The 15734-nt window shown below is 55.1% G+C and overlaps 2 protein-coding genes across 3 annotated transcripts in view; one reads left to right on the plus strand and one right to left on the minus strand.

The window, feature by feature from the left end:
- The window catches only part of USP31 (ubiquitin specific peptidase 31), a 37281-nt gene extending 36074 nt beyond the window's left edge, over positions 1 to 1207 (minus strand). For both annotated transcript variants that reach the window (XM_064461278.1, XM_064461277.1), the window contains exon 1: positions 465 to 1207. In XM_064461278.1, coding sequence (XP_064317348.1) covers positions 465 to 1073 — 609 coding nt within the window. In that variant the 5' untranslated portion in view covers positions 1074 to 1207. The remainder of the gene's footprint in view (positions 1 to 464) is intronic.
- Positions 1208 to 1468: 261 nt separating this feature from the next.
- On the plus strand, positions 1469 to 13605 carry SCNN1G (sodium channel epithelial 1 subunit gamma). Its single transcript, XM_064461279.1, has 13 exons — positions 1469 to 1596; positions 1798 to 2128; positions 2984 to 3278; positions 3700 to 3893; positions 4832 to 4935; positions 5392 to 5555; positions 8476 to 8574; positions 9785 to 9902; positions 10344 to 10422; positions 10502 to 10559; positions 10918 to 10979; positions 11180 to 11255; positions 11685 to 13605. The coding sequence occupies exons 1-13, from the start codon at positions 1566 to 1568 to the stop codon at positions 12072 to 12074; spliced, it is 2001 nt and encodes a 666-aa protein (XP_064317349.1). The 5' UTR covers positions 1469 to 1565; the 3' UTR covers positions 12075 to 13605.
- Positions 13606 to 15734: the final 2129 nt, after the last annotated feature.

A 15734-nucleotide genomic window follows, 5' to 3' on the forward strand; every position in this document is an offset into this window, starting at 1 on the left:
GGGGGAGGCCGGGAAGCTGGGCTGGGGGTCTGCTTCTCCTGAAAGATGCCGGGAAGCCGGAGCAGCTCTCCAGAGCTACCGGCACACAGCTGGCGAGGCCAGAGGGCTTCTCGCACCATTTAAGCGCTCGGACCAGCGATAAGGCGGTGCCGCGCCCCGACAGCTAGAGCAGCCGAGCGGCCCATGGCGCCAGCGTGGCACAGGGCAACGTGGGCCTTCTGGTGTCACCGCCAGCACGGGCCGAGCAAGCCTCTCCCACCGGCCTCCGGAGCGGCACGCGGAGCCTGGCCCCGAGCACGGCGGCCAGGCGAGGGGCACCAGGCGGCCGTGCCCTCCCCACGCCCGGGAGGAACGGGCTTGAGGGCCGGTTCCGCGCTGCTCCCGGGCGGACGAGGCCAGCACGGTGAGGCTGCCTGGCGCTCGGCCTTCCCGCCTCGAAGGGGCGAGGCGGGCGCCCCGCTCACCTTGAAGTCGCGGCTGTGCTGCGGGGTGTACTCCAGCGTCCAGAGCGCCCGCACCAGCTGCGCCAGCTGCTCGGTGACCTCGCCGGGCGCGGGCGGCGGGCCGTCGGCGGCGGGGCCGGGGGCGGCGGGGGGCTGCTGCCCGCCGCGGAACTGCTCCAGCGCCAGGAACTCGGCGAAGAGCTCGGTGTTGCTGAGGCACTGCAGGATGGCGTTCATGAAGCAGGTGTTGCCGTGGTTGCGCAGCCCCGCCACGCCGGGCACGGCCTCGGGGCCGCCGGCGGGCCGCGGCGGGGGCTCGGGGCTGCGCGGCGGGCCCGGCGGGAAGCAGCTGCCCAGGCCGCCGGCCGCCTGCGGCGGGGGCAGGCGCGGGGCGTGCGGGCCGCGGGGCTCGGGCTCGCTGCTGTAGTGCGAGAGGGTGGAGAGGGTCTTCAGCACGCGGCTCATGAACCCGCCGAGCGACCGCCCGGAGGGGGACGGGGACGGGGCGGCGGCGGGGGCCGGGGCCGAGCCCGCGCCGCCGCCCGCCGCCCGCCCGCGGAAGAGCCGCTTGCTGAAGGAGCGCTTCTCCTTGGCGCTGCCGGCCGGCCCGGGGCCGCTCACCCGCGACATGGCTGCGCGGCGCAGCGCGCATCCCCGGCCGCTCAGCCCGCCGGCCGCCGCATCCCGCCGGGCCCGGCCGCACCGCCGCGGCTCGCCGCCTCACGGCGCCGCCATGCAGCGGGCGGGGCGGGGCGCGCCGCCACGTGACCGCACCGCCACCTTAGCGCCGGGCGCCGCCATCTTTGTCGAGGGCAAGGCGGGGGCGGGGCGGGGGCGGGCGGCCGGGCCCCCGCCCCGTTCCCGCGGGGACACGCACAGCCCCGCGGCCCCGCAGGACCCTGCCCGGGGGTGCCGGCCCGGCCCGGCCCCGCCGCACCTGTCGGCCCCGCCCGAGCCCCGGCGGCCGCCGTGGGGCGGCGCTGCGGGGCCGCGGAGCGGGGGCGGTGGCGGCGGCGGGCCGGGGCGGGCCGGGGCGGGCCGGGCGGGGCGGGCGGCGGGGGTAGGTGGCGGGGCGGCCGCCCGCCGCGCCATCGGCAGCGGCGCCGGAGCCGGGAGCGCAGCATGGCCCCGCCGGGCCCGGAGGGCGGCCGAGGTGAGGCGGAGCGGGGCGAGGGTTCAGCCGCGGGCTGCCCCGGGGGGCGCGGCGTCCCCTTGGAAAACGCCGGGTTGGCGGCTCAGAGGCGCGGGGGGGCGGGTCGCGGGTCCGCGGTCGGGAGCGCTGAGGCGGTGGGGAGGGCGCCGGGGGGCCCCCTCCCCGCCGCCGCCCTCAGGCGCCCGGCCGGTCTCTCGGCAGCCGCCGCCGGAGCCATGGCCCCCGGGAAGAAGATCACGGCGCGGATCAGGAGGACGCTGCCGGTGAGGGGCCCGCAGGCGCCCACGCTGAGCGAGCTGATGAGGTGGTACTGCCTCAACACCAACACGCACGGCTGCCGGCGCATCGTGGTGTCGCGGGGCCGCCTCCGCAGGTTCATCTGGATCCTGCTGACCCTCAGCGCCGTCGGGCTGATCCTGTGGCAGTGCGCGGAGCTCCTCTTGAACTACTACAGCGCCTCGGTCTCCGTCACCGTCCAGTTCCAGAAGCTGCCCTTCCCCGCCGTCACCATCTGCAACATCAACCCCTACAAGTAAGGCGCGGGGTGCTGGCGGCGGGGCGACGGTGGGCTGCAGCCGGGCTCCCGGCGAATTCCTCACCCCCTCGCCAGCCCAGCACCAAACCCCTTCCCGGCCCGCTGCTCCCCCGCTGTCTTTCCCGACCGAGGGTTCTCCCTCTGCTGCCCTTCGAGTAACCCACCCACCTCTGTGCTGATGCTCTTCAGACACATGTGGACTGTAATCACGCCCTTCGCTTGCTGCCTGCTGAGCTAGACTCGGTCGATTTAGTTTTCTGCTCGAGAAAGTCCCTGGTTAGCTCCGTGGTTCTCTCTGAATTCCCTTCTTCCCAGGACCAAAGTTCCGGGATTACAAACAACGGTGTCTCCCGAAGAATGGAAAGGGAACGTTTGTCACCCCTCTGTTGCCTCCTCCTTTCCTTATAGGATGCTTTGCCATCAGTCAACAATACTTTTTCTCCTGCCAAATTACACTTTATGTTGATGTCTCCGCTGCCGCCAGCTACCCACCCCGGCCCCTGCAGGCGATCCAGCTGTCCGGTGCCTCTTGGCACAGACGCAGAACTGTTTCCACATGCGCTGCCTCCTCGGGCTTGCTAACACAGCCTTCAAGGAGCTTGGGAGTCTGTGAGGGCTTTCCATGTAGTTCAGTCTGCTTTGCTTCTTGTGGTCCTTGCTCTGAGACCTCCCCGTGGGCACAGCTGCGCCTGCCCACACCGGTGTAAGTTGATGTGGTAGCGAGATGGGTGCGGGTCCGCGACAAAGAGTTCTGTCCTGAGCAGTGAGGCTCGCAGTGCCGCAGGGGAGACACCGCAGCTCGGCGGTGAGGCGAGATGGGATTCACTTTCTGTCACATTGTCTCCGATGCAGGTACAGCTCCATGAAAGAGTATTTATCTGAGTTGGACAAAGAGACAAAAAAAGCTTTGGAGACTTTCTACGGATTTTCGGAGGGCAAGTCCAAAGTGCGCCGGTCGGTGGATGAGTGGAACAGCACAGGGAGCGACTTCTTCAAACAGATCCCTCTGCTGAAGTTTGAAGACTTGTCTAAGACAGCGACTGACCTTCGTAGTGGCCAGAAGAGGAAAATAGAGGGCAGTGTCTTTCACAAGGATTCATCCATAGTGAACTCTGGGGATTCAAATGATATCATTGGCTTTCAGCTGGTAAGTGTCACTCTTCCTTAGCCAGCAAGTTCAACGTGGGGCAGCAAAAGGGTGTTTTGGGTTGGTATCCCTCTGGCCAGTTTTATTGCTGCCTTAGGTGGCTCTATAGTGAAATAAAGCTCCCTCTGCTCTTTTGCCCATTCTGCCATGCCTCCACGGCTGCCTGCAGATTCATCGCCAGCTCTCTGGAAGAGAAATGCCTTCCTGAAGTCTACCCAAATAGACGTAGTGCTTTCCTTAGACTTAGTGACCTGTCCTTCAGGCCTGAAACAAGACCTAGCCCTGAATGAAAGGCCTTTAATGCCCCTTTGTCCCCTTTGCGCTAGTATAACTTCACACGTTGTTATTACTGTGGAAGAGAAACGGTATCACACATGATTTCATTTCACCTGAAATGCTTTTTCCCCTTTGTAATTATCAGTGCGACGCAAACAACAGCAGCGAGTGTGCACTTTATACGTTCAGTTCTGGTGTTAATGCTATCCAAGAATGGTACAAGCTGCATTACATGAACATCATGGCACAAATTCCCCTGGAGACTAAAGAAAAATTGAGTTATTCTGCTGATGACCTTCTACTGACATGTTTCTTTGATGGCCTATCTTGTGACAAAAGGTCAGTGCACAGAAAATACCTGCCAGCTTAACAGCTTATTTCTAAGTGCATAATTCATGGGAATTGAATATTTGGTATTTGCTGTATTCCAGCAGGAACTGTTTCTATTTTTAAATGAAACCAAACGTTTGCTTGCATGAACTTTAATTACGCTCCCTAAATTAATTTGTCTTAGTGTTTTGCTGTCCACACTTCAGATAGACCCATGGATTTTTGGCAGAATCAAATCTACCTGCTTATGATTGTGGCAGTGCGATTCTTGTGCGCCCTGGTAGCAGGAGAGTCATCCCTTCGTGCTGGGGATAACGGCAGGGTTCCCCTGTGCAGCTGTGGGGCACACTTGTACGCGGGTTTAGCCGTTTCCCCGCTGCCACGCACAAAGCAAGCTACACGGGAACTCTCATTGATGAAAGCATTTTGCTTGCGTCTGTCATCGTGCAAATGCACAATGTCTTCTCTGGGAAGGAAGACGTTTGCTTGAGTGGGAGGGGATGTTCACAGGAAAGACATGAATGTGCTTGAATCACGAGGGTGTGCCCTCAGCCTCCCCTGCATGACAGCGGCTGTGACATCTTTTCTGAAAAATTAATATTCATGCTCCTTTAGACATTTGGCTGTCAAATGAAAGAGGTCTTCACCGCCTTCCTGCTGGTTCTGTAAATCCGCTTCCCCCATCCTCTCAACCTTCATTCCCTCGTGAAAACCTCCTAAACTTTTCATTCCCTGGTGCTATTAAACCAGATCATATTTCCATGTAGTTTCAAGATATTAAGAAAAAAGCCCATACTTTGCAGCAAAATAAATTGCTTGCCAAAAAAAAAAAAAAGAAACATCCAGTCTTATGTCTCTGCCAAAACAAAAAGCCCAAATCTGCTGATTTTCTCCCACAGGCAGTTAAAACTGCAGAGGGCAATGTAACGATATTTGATTTCTTTCAGGCACTTCACTCGTTTCCATCACCCCCTGCATGGCAATTGCTATACCTTCAACAGTGGGGAAAACGGGACGGTCCTGAGCACCTCCACGGGAGGCAGCGAGTACGGTACGGAAACTGAGTTTGCAGAGGAACTATTAGATAACAAGCGGTCCAGCGAACTGGATCCTACTGGAGGGTGATTGATGTGTTGGCTCTAGATGTGCAAGCTGATTGGGGAAATGCTTGTTTGAACTAGTGCAGACTATTGCAGAGAATACAAAGATAATATCATTGCATCACTAATGTTTTCCATCTGAAATCACTGCTTCCCGGTTATATAACTTTTTAAAGTAGGTCTCAGCCACGTTCTATGGAGACATTATTTGTTTGCTGTACTTGGGGCAGCGGAGGGACGTTGCTTGCTGCAGGGGTCTCAGCCTAGCGCTGCAAAGGCTTTGCTTGGTTGTTACAGTTCTACTTAAGGCGAGATAATATTAAGTAAGCTGTGCTGCCCTCCCTGACCAGAAAAAATGGCTCTGGCTTCTGGTGTAACTCTGCTCTTGCCTTGTCTCTGTCCTTCAGGATTGCAGGTCGTTCTGTATATAGATGAAGCAGACTACAACCCCTTCCTGGTGACATCCACGGGAGCCAAGATCATCGTCCATGACCAAAACGAATATCCCTTCATTGAAGACATTGGCACAGAAATTGAGACTGCAGCGGCCACCTCCATAGGGATGCACTTTGTGAGTGACAGCGACCTTGTTTCCAGGTGCATGGCACCATTTCTTTGAAACAGATTTAAATATGAACTGGTACAATGCTTGAACCGTGCTTGAACGTAGCCAGTAGCTGGAAGGCATCTAGCACCTCACACTTGAACAGCTGAAGTGCCCTGAGGAAAATCCTGTGATAGCACTTTTCTGAACAAAGTTGTCCTTTGCGCAGAAGCTGTTGGAAAATTGGGTCTTTATAAACCAAACAGCTACTGGGATTTTGTTGGTTCTCCCTTTTATCCAACCCTTGGCTTTCCAGGGGATTTTGTTTTGTTTTGTTTTCACCGCAAAACCCACAACCACAGAAACGTGTTGTCAAGTGCCCCGTTTCCCTTTAGCAATAAGCAGCCAAGTTTGCATCCCATGCAGGTTCCAGGGGAGGAAGAGAACGAGCTCGAGCTGTGGGTAACCCACGTTAGGGTCAGGTCTGTAGCGATGACTGCAGCGCAACCCGTTTAACTGTTTTGTGGGCGCAAGTCTTGTTTTCTGGGTTTCTTGCTATCCCAGCCGTAAAGAAAACCTCATGGGCAGCGACTCTGCCTTTTCCAGCTTAGCAAAGCATCTTGCCGTTGCAGTCAGTAAGCGCAAGGAGGGCTGCAGCTCCAAATTTCCCCAATTAGTATAGTGCAGACAAAGCATTTGACCCAAGGGGCTTCTTTCCGTGGTAGGGAAGTGAAAGCAGTGCCATCAGGCAAGCCAGACTTTCCCCTTTCATCTGGATGGGCTGTGAAGTGAGCATTTTAGTTCTGCCCTTTCTTCACTGATGGCTGGGTCAAAAGCAGCAACCAGACGGCTTATCTGTCCTGGCTGGGTGTGCCAGATCTAGATAGTCCACGCATTAGAAAAGGGATTAAAAACAGGCCTGATGGTTTTAAAACGTGCAAATAGTTAACTATCTTCCAGCTGTCTGGAAAGCTGTGGCAGCCACTGCTCGGTGTAGCCAAGCGGGGGTAGATGCTACCTAACAAACAAAAAGTGAACATAAGGTATCGGAAGCAGAACGGTGTAACGGAGGCAAAGTCTCACAAGAATACTTGTTTTGTAACTATTACACCATACAGGAAAAAGTCAGTGCCGGCAGAGTCTCAATATTTAATGTAATTTTTTTCCTGGCACAGTAGATTTGGACTGTTGCATATAGTATAAAAAACAAGACTGAACACATCTCGCTGGCTATGTTTAAAAGATTTGGCATGAGGAAGTGACCTGATTGCATCCTACTGTACCAGCCGAAACAGAAGCTGGACGCAATTTCTGGACCCAAAACAAAAGCTGGCAATCACTGTACTGCCAGTCAAGGAAGACTCCAGAGAGCCTGCCGAGGGGGAGTCACAGCCGTCAGGGCAGGGCTGCACCACCAAGGTGCCGGATCAGTCCTTGTAGCCATGTCCAAATACACAAAGGAGGACCCAGCGGACCTGTGCCACACACAACGCTGCTCACTAGAGGCCTGAGCGTGGCAATCGCTCTTTCCCAAATGCAAACGTCAGTGTCTAGGTTATCGCTCATGCATTTCGGCTGTGTACCAGGACTCCCCCCACCCTGGCCTCCAAAAATATTCCAAGATGTTTGGAATGCAAACAAGGCATTGCTTGGCAGGAGTTTCAGTGCTTTAGTTAAATATTTAGTTTGGAAATTATTTCTGTACCTGAATGAACAAGTAAGCTTTTGTAGAGGTATAAGCCGTGACAAAAAAAATTCTATACAAAGGATGTATCATCTGTTAGAAGGTACGGCGGCAGACTGAGGCAGGCATTAGATTGTCTGCAGAAGTTAAAAAAGCTGGTTTCATTCAGTTTTCCGAAGTAATACATCTCTAATGTTGAAATTGCATAATTCTCTGTTCTCTCCAAAGAGAGATTTGAGCATCTCTCTGAAAGAGCTGGCTTGCCCCGTACATGCCCGTAGTCTTCTGTTGCTGCAGACAGAAGTGGTAATGCTCGCTCTCAGGTTTGACCTCAGTAACCTGTAGATCTGTAGCCAGGGCCTCCAAGGTAAGCAGGCGTTCCTCAGGTTCCTACTAAATTGGTCCTTTGTCGGATCAGCCCCTAATTTTAAACTCTGTAGTGAAAGATGGGTGAATGGATTCTTAAATGCATAATATTTCTTGTCGTTTCAGGCCACTTTGTTATAAAGTGGATAATTACTGCAGAAAGATAGCAAGGGTTTAAGGGCTGAGCGAGGTAGGGCAGTCTGCAGGAAGCAGAGGCAGCACCCTGAGTCAGGTCTGGTGAGTTTGAGGGCTCCCGGCCCTGGTTTCAGCAGACCTTGCAGGCACAGCTCGTGGCATTGCAGAGCGCTTTTCTCCAGGCAGAGACTGCAGAACAGGAAAAGGTGTTAGCGTTCATCGGCTAGGAAGGGTCAAAGCAGTCCCTGGAAAGAGTCCTGAAGGAGCTACAGAGAGGGGTGCTGTTGAGCATTAGCGGAGCCTGAAGTGCTGTTTTACCCACAGACCAGGAGCAGCCTGGTTGGGTCTTCACAGAAAACAAAACCAACAACCTCCCTTCCCTCAAAACGCAAACACACATCCAGGATAAACGATGCATAGCCTCTAGGACTTTGCAATGAGAGAAAACGTAGATATGAATTACTGCGCTTTGAAAAATCCTCACCGTTAAGATTATATCATCTCTGCATTCCTGCAGAGGTTTTCAGCACAGACAGCAGATGATCCAGCCAGAGCAGTGTTTTGGGAAACGGACATTACAAACAAAAAACCCCTCCTTGTTTTGACAAATGATTGACAAGTCATTTGAGATGGCAAGAGGTAAACGTGCTGTTCGAACCTGCCCCATCACTGACAGTTTCAGCATTGTGATGAACTGCCACTAAATCCTTCGGGTTCTCTGTGAACTCCAAAAACCAAGATCTGTTCTTTTCTGGTTCTCAGACTCGGTCCCGCAAGCTGAGCAAACCCTACAGTGACTGTACAGAGACTGGTGCTGACATACCAGTAGAAAATCTCTATAACAAGAGCTACTCGCTCCAGGTAAATCTGTTACATTTGTTTTTATCAGTTGCTTGAAAACTACCCTCATAAGCTTTACAATATTCTGTAGTTCAGGATCTGAGATGGTGAACAGTCCAGGCGCAGCGTCACTGCTTTTAACCACTGATGTAAAATACCACAGCACTTTTTAAAAATCCAAGTTTTATTCTAAGTGGTTCATGTTTGAAGTTCCCTTAGGCGCTTGGTTAGATAAAGAGAGAACATTAGCTCGTTAGGCAATTTTCAAGCAATGTGAGACTGGAAAATATTGGCCAAGTAAATGTTGCAGCTTAGTAAGCCTTGAAGCCAGAAATTGTGACCTTTAGGACTCCAAGAATAACAGATACCATCTAATCAGCATCCAGATAGCAGGATGTTTGTTTACAGAGTAAGTTTCCACTAATTTTGCATGGTTTCTGTAATTGGGTCCTCTTGGAGAGTGTCAGTTGTTCTTGCACTCTCCACTTGAAGAATCATAATTATATTAGCTGCTGCCTACTGCAAAGCCTGTGCCTAGGCTGGATTTTTATTTTACAGGGCATTATACTGAAATCTGCTGTGATGTATTGCCAGGTAGGATCACACCGGCATTATCTCAGGCATTTAGTAACAGTATTTCACTGAAACTCAGGGCTTAGAAGGGCTGGGACTGGGACCAAAAGGCTTGACGACTGGGATTTCAAGAAGAAGAGTTCAGTTCCTGCGCGTTCCAACTGATTAAGTGTTTTAGCACAAAACACTGACTCTACTGCCCTATTAATCCTTACAACCAGGTCTCCAAACATGCACCAACACAATTTGGTCAAAGCTGTGAACATTTTCACTAGTGAGTCACATCCCACACCTAGATGTTGATTCATGGACCACGCGCCATGGCAGACCAAAAACCTTCTCCTTGGCTGTGGGAAGAGCAGCTGCAACACTCGAGCTTTTGATGGCTGTATGGGAAGTGGGGGCAATCATAGAGATGCCCCCTCAGAGAGGATTATATTCTTTCTTGCACTAGAGCCTAAGCCCTCCATGGCACTTTCTGCTTGTATTTATATTCACTAGCAACAGAGCCTGAAGGCCCAGGGAAATGGGTGCCCATCTTATTGCTACTATCACAAACAGAGGATGGTTTGACGTGCCTGCGAGCCTGGAGCTTGGCGCCGCGGAAGCGCAGCGGCCTGTGCTTCTGAGATACCAGCTCTTGCTTTATCTCCCCTAGATTTGCCTCCACTCCTGCTTTCAGAAGGCCATGGTGGACTCGTGCGGCTGTGCCCAGTACGCGCAGCCCTTACCTGCTGGAGCAGAGTACTGCAACTACAAGAAAAACCCCAACTGGAGTAAGTGTTCAAACACCTCCTGCCTCAGCTGCCCGCAGCCGCATCCCTCCGCAGCACCATCCCCAGTCACACAGTGCACCGGGAAGAGGCGAATCTGCCTTAGCCCACTTAAAGCCCCATGCTGCAGAGCCTGAAGCCGCCTCTCTCGTTTAGATTGACTTGTTTCTCACAGTTGCCCTAATTGCTTCTCATTTCCACACACCACAGAAGTGTCGAGTGGAGGACTCGACCGGGTGAGGCAATTGTTCGTGCCTTATAGCAAGTGACAACCACTTCTCAGAGTATTTTGCAATATTTATAGGGCAGATTTTTTTTATCCCCACCACGTAGGTGATGGCCACAAAGGCCACCTACACCCCAGAAGTGCCACTCCAGCACAGGTAGCAAAAGATCATTGCGTTTCTTTCTGGCTTCTCATGCACGTGCCCTGCTCCCTTGCAGTGTACTGCTACTACAGACTGCACGAGAAGTTCGTGAAGGAGCAGCTGGGCTGCCAGCAAATCTGCAAAGATGCCTGCAGGTAAGTCCTGCCCACAACCAGAGGTAAAATTCTGCGTGGGAGTTCGAGCTCACCATTGACAGCCTGTGTCTCTCTCCAGCTTCAAGGAGTGGGCGCTCACCACCAGCATCGCCCAGTGGCCATCCACCGTGTCAGAGGTCAGTTCCTAATTGCACGCCGGATGACAGCAGCATGGCACAGCAAGGCATTAAATAAACCCAGAGGTTCAGCAGGAAGCAGGGGGCCCCTGGGGTATTTGTTAGCACTTCAATGATGCTCCTCCCAGAGGCTCAGTCTGTAGGGTCCAGGTCAGGGCTTCCCCTCCAGCAGTTCACCATTAAACTAAAATCTGGCTTGTGGGCCAGGAGATCCCCTCAGGGACAGCTGGCCTGTCACAGCCATTCAATTCTGGCACCCAGGCTGGTCTGAGGAGGCACAGAGCATGAGCTCCCTTTCCAGGGGGTTTCTACACAAGCACACACAGCTATAGCAGTATTTTCTGTCTTTTTTTTCCAGGACTGGATGCTTCGAGTTCTCTCTTGGGACAAAGGGCAAAAAATCAACAAGAAGCTAAACAAGTAAGTTTCCATGTATATGTTTCCAGCTTGCACCTCAAGCTCAGATATAATCTCAGCTGCCCTAATGATGGCAATTGGGGAAAAAGCTCCCTTAGAGCGGCCCAGCCCTACTGGTCCAACTGGTTATTTGCATAGTTTTTCAGTATGTTTCATGTTATTGTTTTACTAAACCCTCAGCCTCCCCCTGTTTCTCCTCTCAGGACGGACCTCGCAAACCTCATGGTGTTTTACAAAGACCTGAACGAGAGATTCATTTCAGAGAATCCTGCCAACACAGTAAGTGAGCACAGCGGTTCCTGCTCAGTACCAGGAGGATGCAGCTCTTCCTCCCAGACAGGCTGGATGTTTTCGTCCTGCCAGGGGAGTGGTCCCATCCAGGCAAGGGCAGGAAACCGCCCACGGATGATGCACCCCAGGGCGCCCGGTCCTGCCCTCTGCAGCCCTTCTCAGACTGTCCAGTCCCAAGCCCTGCACCGGGATAGCCTGTGGGCTGCCTGCAGTAAGCGCAGCGCTGAGCTCCCGCTGAAGCGGAGCGGGAGGGATAACGCAGGCGGCAGAGGAAGGGCCCACCGCGTTCGGTAGTCTGCTCACAGCAGACCCTGGGTGCCCCAGCTCGGTGCAGCCTCCCCACACACCGTAACAGTGCTGTGGACACGTGTCCGGCGCCCGCAGGAGCCGATAACCTCGTGCTCTCTTCTCTTGCAGCTCGTCATTCTTCTTTCCAACTTCGGAGGCCAGCTGGGCCTTTGGATGAGCTGCTCGGTCGTTTGCGTCATTGAGATCGTCGAGGTCTTCTTCATCGATTCGCTTTCCATCGTAATGCGGCGCCAGTGGCAAAAGGCAAAGAAATGGTGGAACGACCGAAAAAGGGACCAGCTGGGGAAGGCACCGCAGGCCAGTGATCTGGAGAGGCAGGGCCACGATAACCCGGTCTGCATCGATGAGGACCTGCCCACCTTCAACACCGCCCTCCGCCTGCCGCTGCCCCAGGACAGCCCCTTGCCCAGGACTCCCCCCCCCAATTACAGCACTTTGCGGCTAGAGACTGCGTTCACAGAGCAGCTGCCCGATACGCTAGAGGCTGGGCAGCACTGACGCTTATTTATCCACCCATCCAGGTGCCAAAAAAAGAGGTGGGTGCTGGACCCGTGTGTTCAGGGGTGAAAGGCACATATCCAAATGAGCACTGAAGGGCTGTTGGGTCAGACCCTTATTCAGGGGTTGAACTTGCAGTCAAAGCTTCTCTGAGCAAAGCTCAGACACAAAAGCCAAGGGCTCTGAGACGTTAGGAACTTCAGGCAACATCAATTCTCAAGTTAATCATTGCAGGAGATGGCTGGAGCAGGATGTGGCACTGAGCTGGGATGTCTTGCCAGACAGAGGCATACATTAGCAACCGACTGCACACACCCCATTGTAAGTGGGCAGGAATTACTCCACAGCAGAAGATTGATGCCACATTGAGTATTAACACTAATTGCTCTCGGCTGTGCGGCTTGACTTGTGGGAAAAACCCAGGGCTTTCAGGAATGCAGCATGACATTTGTAGGAAGGGGCATGACAGAGGCTTGGGAAGAGCACAGATTGCTTAAAAGGAAAGCTCTGAAGCTGAATTTTCTTTAGGAACCTGATTCCAAAGGTGTCCTGAGGATCTCTATTCTGAGATTAAAAGTTAGGATAGTCACAGGCGTCCTTGTAGGGCAAGTTATTACATGGCTTGAGTAGGAGAACTTAAGTCATCCCGAAAGAAACATCTGAGAAGGGCATGAAATCTAATTCAGCTTGCAGTGATGAATGGCATACTCTACAAGCTCGATTCATTTTACATCACTCAAGCTGGCCATTAAACAGCACCTCAGAGGAGCTCGTTAAGCAGTGCCTGGCCTTGGCCACACGTGACTTCCCAGAAGCCTCAAAGGGAGCTGGCTGCTCTCTTCCTGCTCAACCCCAGGCATGGACTTCCCTCTGTGGCCACCCAGTTCACAGCCCCGGCGGTGCCCAGGGAGGGGACGGAGCCACACGGGGCTGCAGCGATGGCCGGAGCTGCCCCGGGCTCCGCTCACAGCCCTGAAGGGAGGCGGCCAGAGGATACATCTGCCGCACCGCTCAGCTGCCCGCCTTGCTTACACCCGCTCCGTCCCGCCGTGCTGCATCGGCACCCTGCGTTCTGCCCCCTCGCGCCGGCCGTGCTGCTGCACCGGACCCTCCTGCTGCTCGGGCCGGCCGGAGGCTGCTCTCTGCGCCCGCACGGCCGCGGAGCGCTTGTGGGGAGCCTCCGGGGCACCCAGCTGCGGAGCCAGCGCCCTTCCCCTTGCCCCCAGGCCTGCACATGACTTCCTCCTACCCTAGCCGAGGCTTAGCTGCCTAGAGCACGCCGTACAGACGTTGAGGACGAGCATAGCCCGCACCGGGTTGGCTGCTTAGGGTTTCTGTAGAGCAGGAGCGATTGAGAGCGCGTGCGTGCGTAAGTGTAAGAAGTCTCTCTTTTCCTTTCTTTATATAAACTTATTTTATATATAGGACGGTGAGAATCCATAAAGGTTCTTTTATGTGCAATAAAACATATTTTAACTGGATTATTTAAATAGCTGATAAACTGAAGAAATAAAGATATATTTTTTAGTAACTGCCTTTTTTTCTTTTTCAATCAGCCCTATGCAGGTTACTTCCATGCAGCCATCCCGAGAGATTATGGGATGTCCCTGCGCTGCCAAACGCCCTGGGCGCCTCTGCAGAGCTGGGCTTGTGCTGCACAGTGCTGCTAGGCCTGGCTTGGGAGCAGGCTTTGGGGAGCCGGGGGTGCAAGCGGGTGCATGGTGAAAATACCTCTCAGTAGCATTAGCCAGCAAGGTGACCAAAAAGGCTGGCACCTCGGGCGTCTCCAGACAGTGCCACTCCTGGAGAGTCCTTTGGAGACCGCAGGGGAGCGAGCCGGGTTTGCTCTCCCTCGGAGCCCCTTCTCGAACGCACGAGGGCGAGGTGCTCGGAGCAAACCCTTGCTTGTCCCCATCGCCCCTCTAGCCCAGCATCAAATAACCACACTCATTGCACTGCACTTGCCCCACCTGCAACAGCGACAGAGAGACCTAGAGAAAAACACTGCCGTAGCCACGAAAGGCACCGGGGCCGGCTCCCCCTTTGCATTACAGGCACGAGCTGTCGCAGCTACAGCGGTAGTGGAGGTAGCAGCAAACTTCAGAGCTAGATAGTGTCTTACAGTAAGCTCCTTCCTTTCCAGTTTGTTGTTTATTCATACAGGAGGCAGTTTGGCTCAGTAATACCTGACTAAGGACCTTCTTCCAGATGCAGGTAGCTGCTAGGGTCACTTTTGACTCTAACTCTTCCAAAGCACAGCCTCCTATGAACATTGGGAAGGGGGAAAAGACCCATCTCCCTGGGAAAAAGCAAGCAAACGTTGCAAAGCAGGACATGCCACAGTTGTTCTGTTCGTCACCTGTACCCATGTGGGCAACAGTGCTTGACAGACCGTGACACCGTGCAGGAGCTCCAAGGTTTGCTCCCTCCTGCTCACAGCAGCACCGAGAAGGGCCTGCAGGAGCTCAGCTCCCTGCTGGGGCAGCACAGAGCCCCGCGGCGAGCCTAGGGACCCCTCTTCCTCTCAGGCTGCGCGAGTGACCCTGCCCCACCCCCAGCAGCCCCCAGCACCAGGAGCACCCTCACCCAAGGGCCCAATAAGCAGGTGCTAATCATGCAACCATCCCCCCTGGGAAGGAAGGAAACCCCCTGCAGCTGCTGCCCAGAGCATCCTGCTGCACCTGGGTCCTGCAGCACAGCTGGAATCAGGATCACAGGGTGTCCTGAGCTGGAGGGGACCCAAGTGAATTCGCATGTCTTCACACCTCTCTGGGAGCAGTCAGCTACGGCATGGCAGCAGGCGACGAGTACCTACATTAAACTGTACCGACACGTCAGCCTCCCTGCAAAGGTGCTGCAGCGAAACCCAGGAAACACAAACACCAAAAGCTCTTGATTGAGAGTTTTAGTTCATAGAATCACAGAATGCCCTGAGCTGGAAGGGACCCACAGGGACCATCGAGTCCAGCTCCTGTCCCTGCACAGGACACCCCAAATTCACACCATGTCTCTGAGGGCCTTGGCCAAGTGCTTCTGGAACATCGCCGGGCTGGTGCCGTGACGCCTCCCTGGGGAGCCTGTGCCAGGGCTCCACCACCCTCGGGGGGAAGGACCTTCCCCTAATGCCCAGCCTGACCCTCCCCTGGCACATCTCCCTGCCGTTCCCTCGGGGCCTGGCGTTGGTCACCAGAGAGCAGAGACCAGCCCTGCCCCTCCTCCTGCCCTCGGGAGGGGGCTGCAGAGCCCATGAGGCTGCCCTCGGCCCCCTCTGCTCCAGCTGAACAAACCCAGGGACTCCAGCCGCCCCTCGTACGGTTTCCCCTCTAAACCCTTCCCCAGCTCCGTGGCCCCCTCGGGACACTCTCCAGTACCTTTATACCCTCAATGTCCTGCGGCGCCCAACGCTGCCCACAGCGCTCGGGGTGAGGCCGCCCCAGCGCGGGGCAGAGCGGGACAATCCCCCCCCTCGCCCGGCTGCGATGCAGGGCTCGGTGCCCCCCAGGGCACGGCTGGCCCCCTGGGCTGCCAGGGCACGCTGGGGGCTTGTGTTCAGCCTGCCGTCGGCCAGAGCCCCCGGGTCCCCGCAGAGCTGCTCCCCAGCCCCTCGCGCCCCAGGTGTCCGTACAGCCAGGGCTGCCGCGCCCCAGGGGCAACACCCGG

The sequence above is a fragment of the Phalacrocorax carbo genome, chromosome 10 (genome assembly GCF_963921805.1).
Source record: "Phalacrocorax carbo chromosome 10, bPhaCar2.1, whole genome shotgun sequence".
Taxonomy (NCBI): Eukaryota; Metazoa; Chordata; class Aves; order Suliformes; family Phalacrocoracidae; genus Phalacrocorax; species Phalacrocorax carbo.

Bases quoted from the DNA above. Each gene is read 5' to 3' on its own strand.
- SCNN1G (XM_064461279.1), top strand. From the start codon at position 1,566: ATGGCCCCGCCGGGCCCGGAGGGCGGCCGAG. The intron at 1,597-1,797 runs GTGAGGCGGAGC...GTCTCTCGGCAG, and splicing joins GGGCCCGGAGGGCGGCCGAG to CCGCCGCCGGAGCCATGGCC. The intron at 10,980-11,179 runs GTAAGTTTCCAT...TTCTCCTCTCAG, and splicing joins ATCAACAAGAAGCTAAACAA to GACGGACCTCGCAAACCTCA.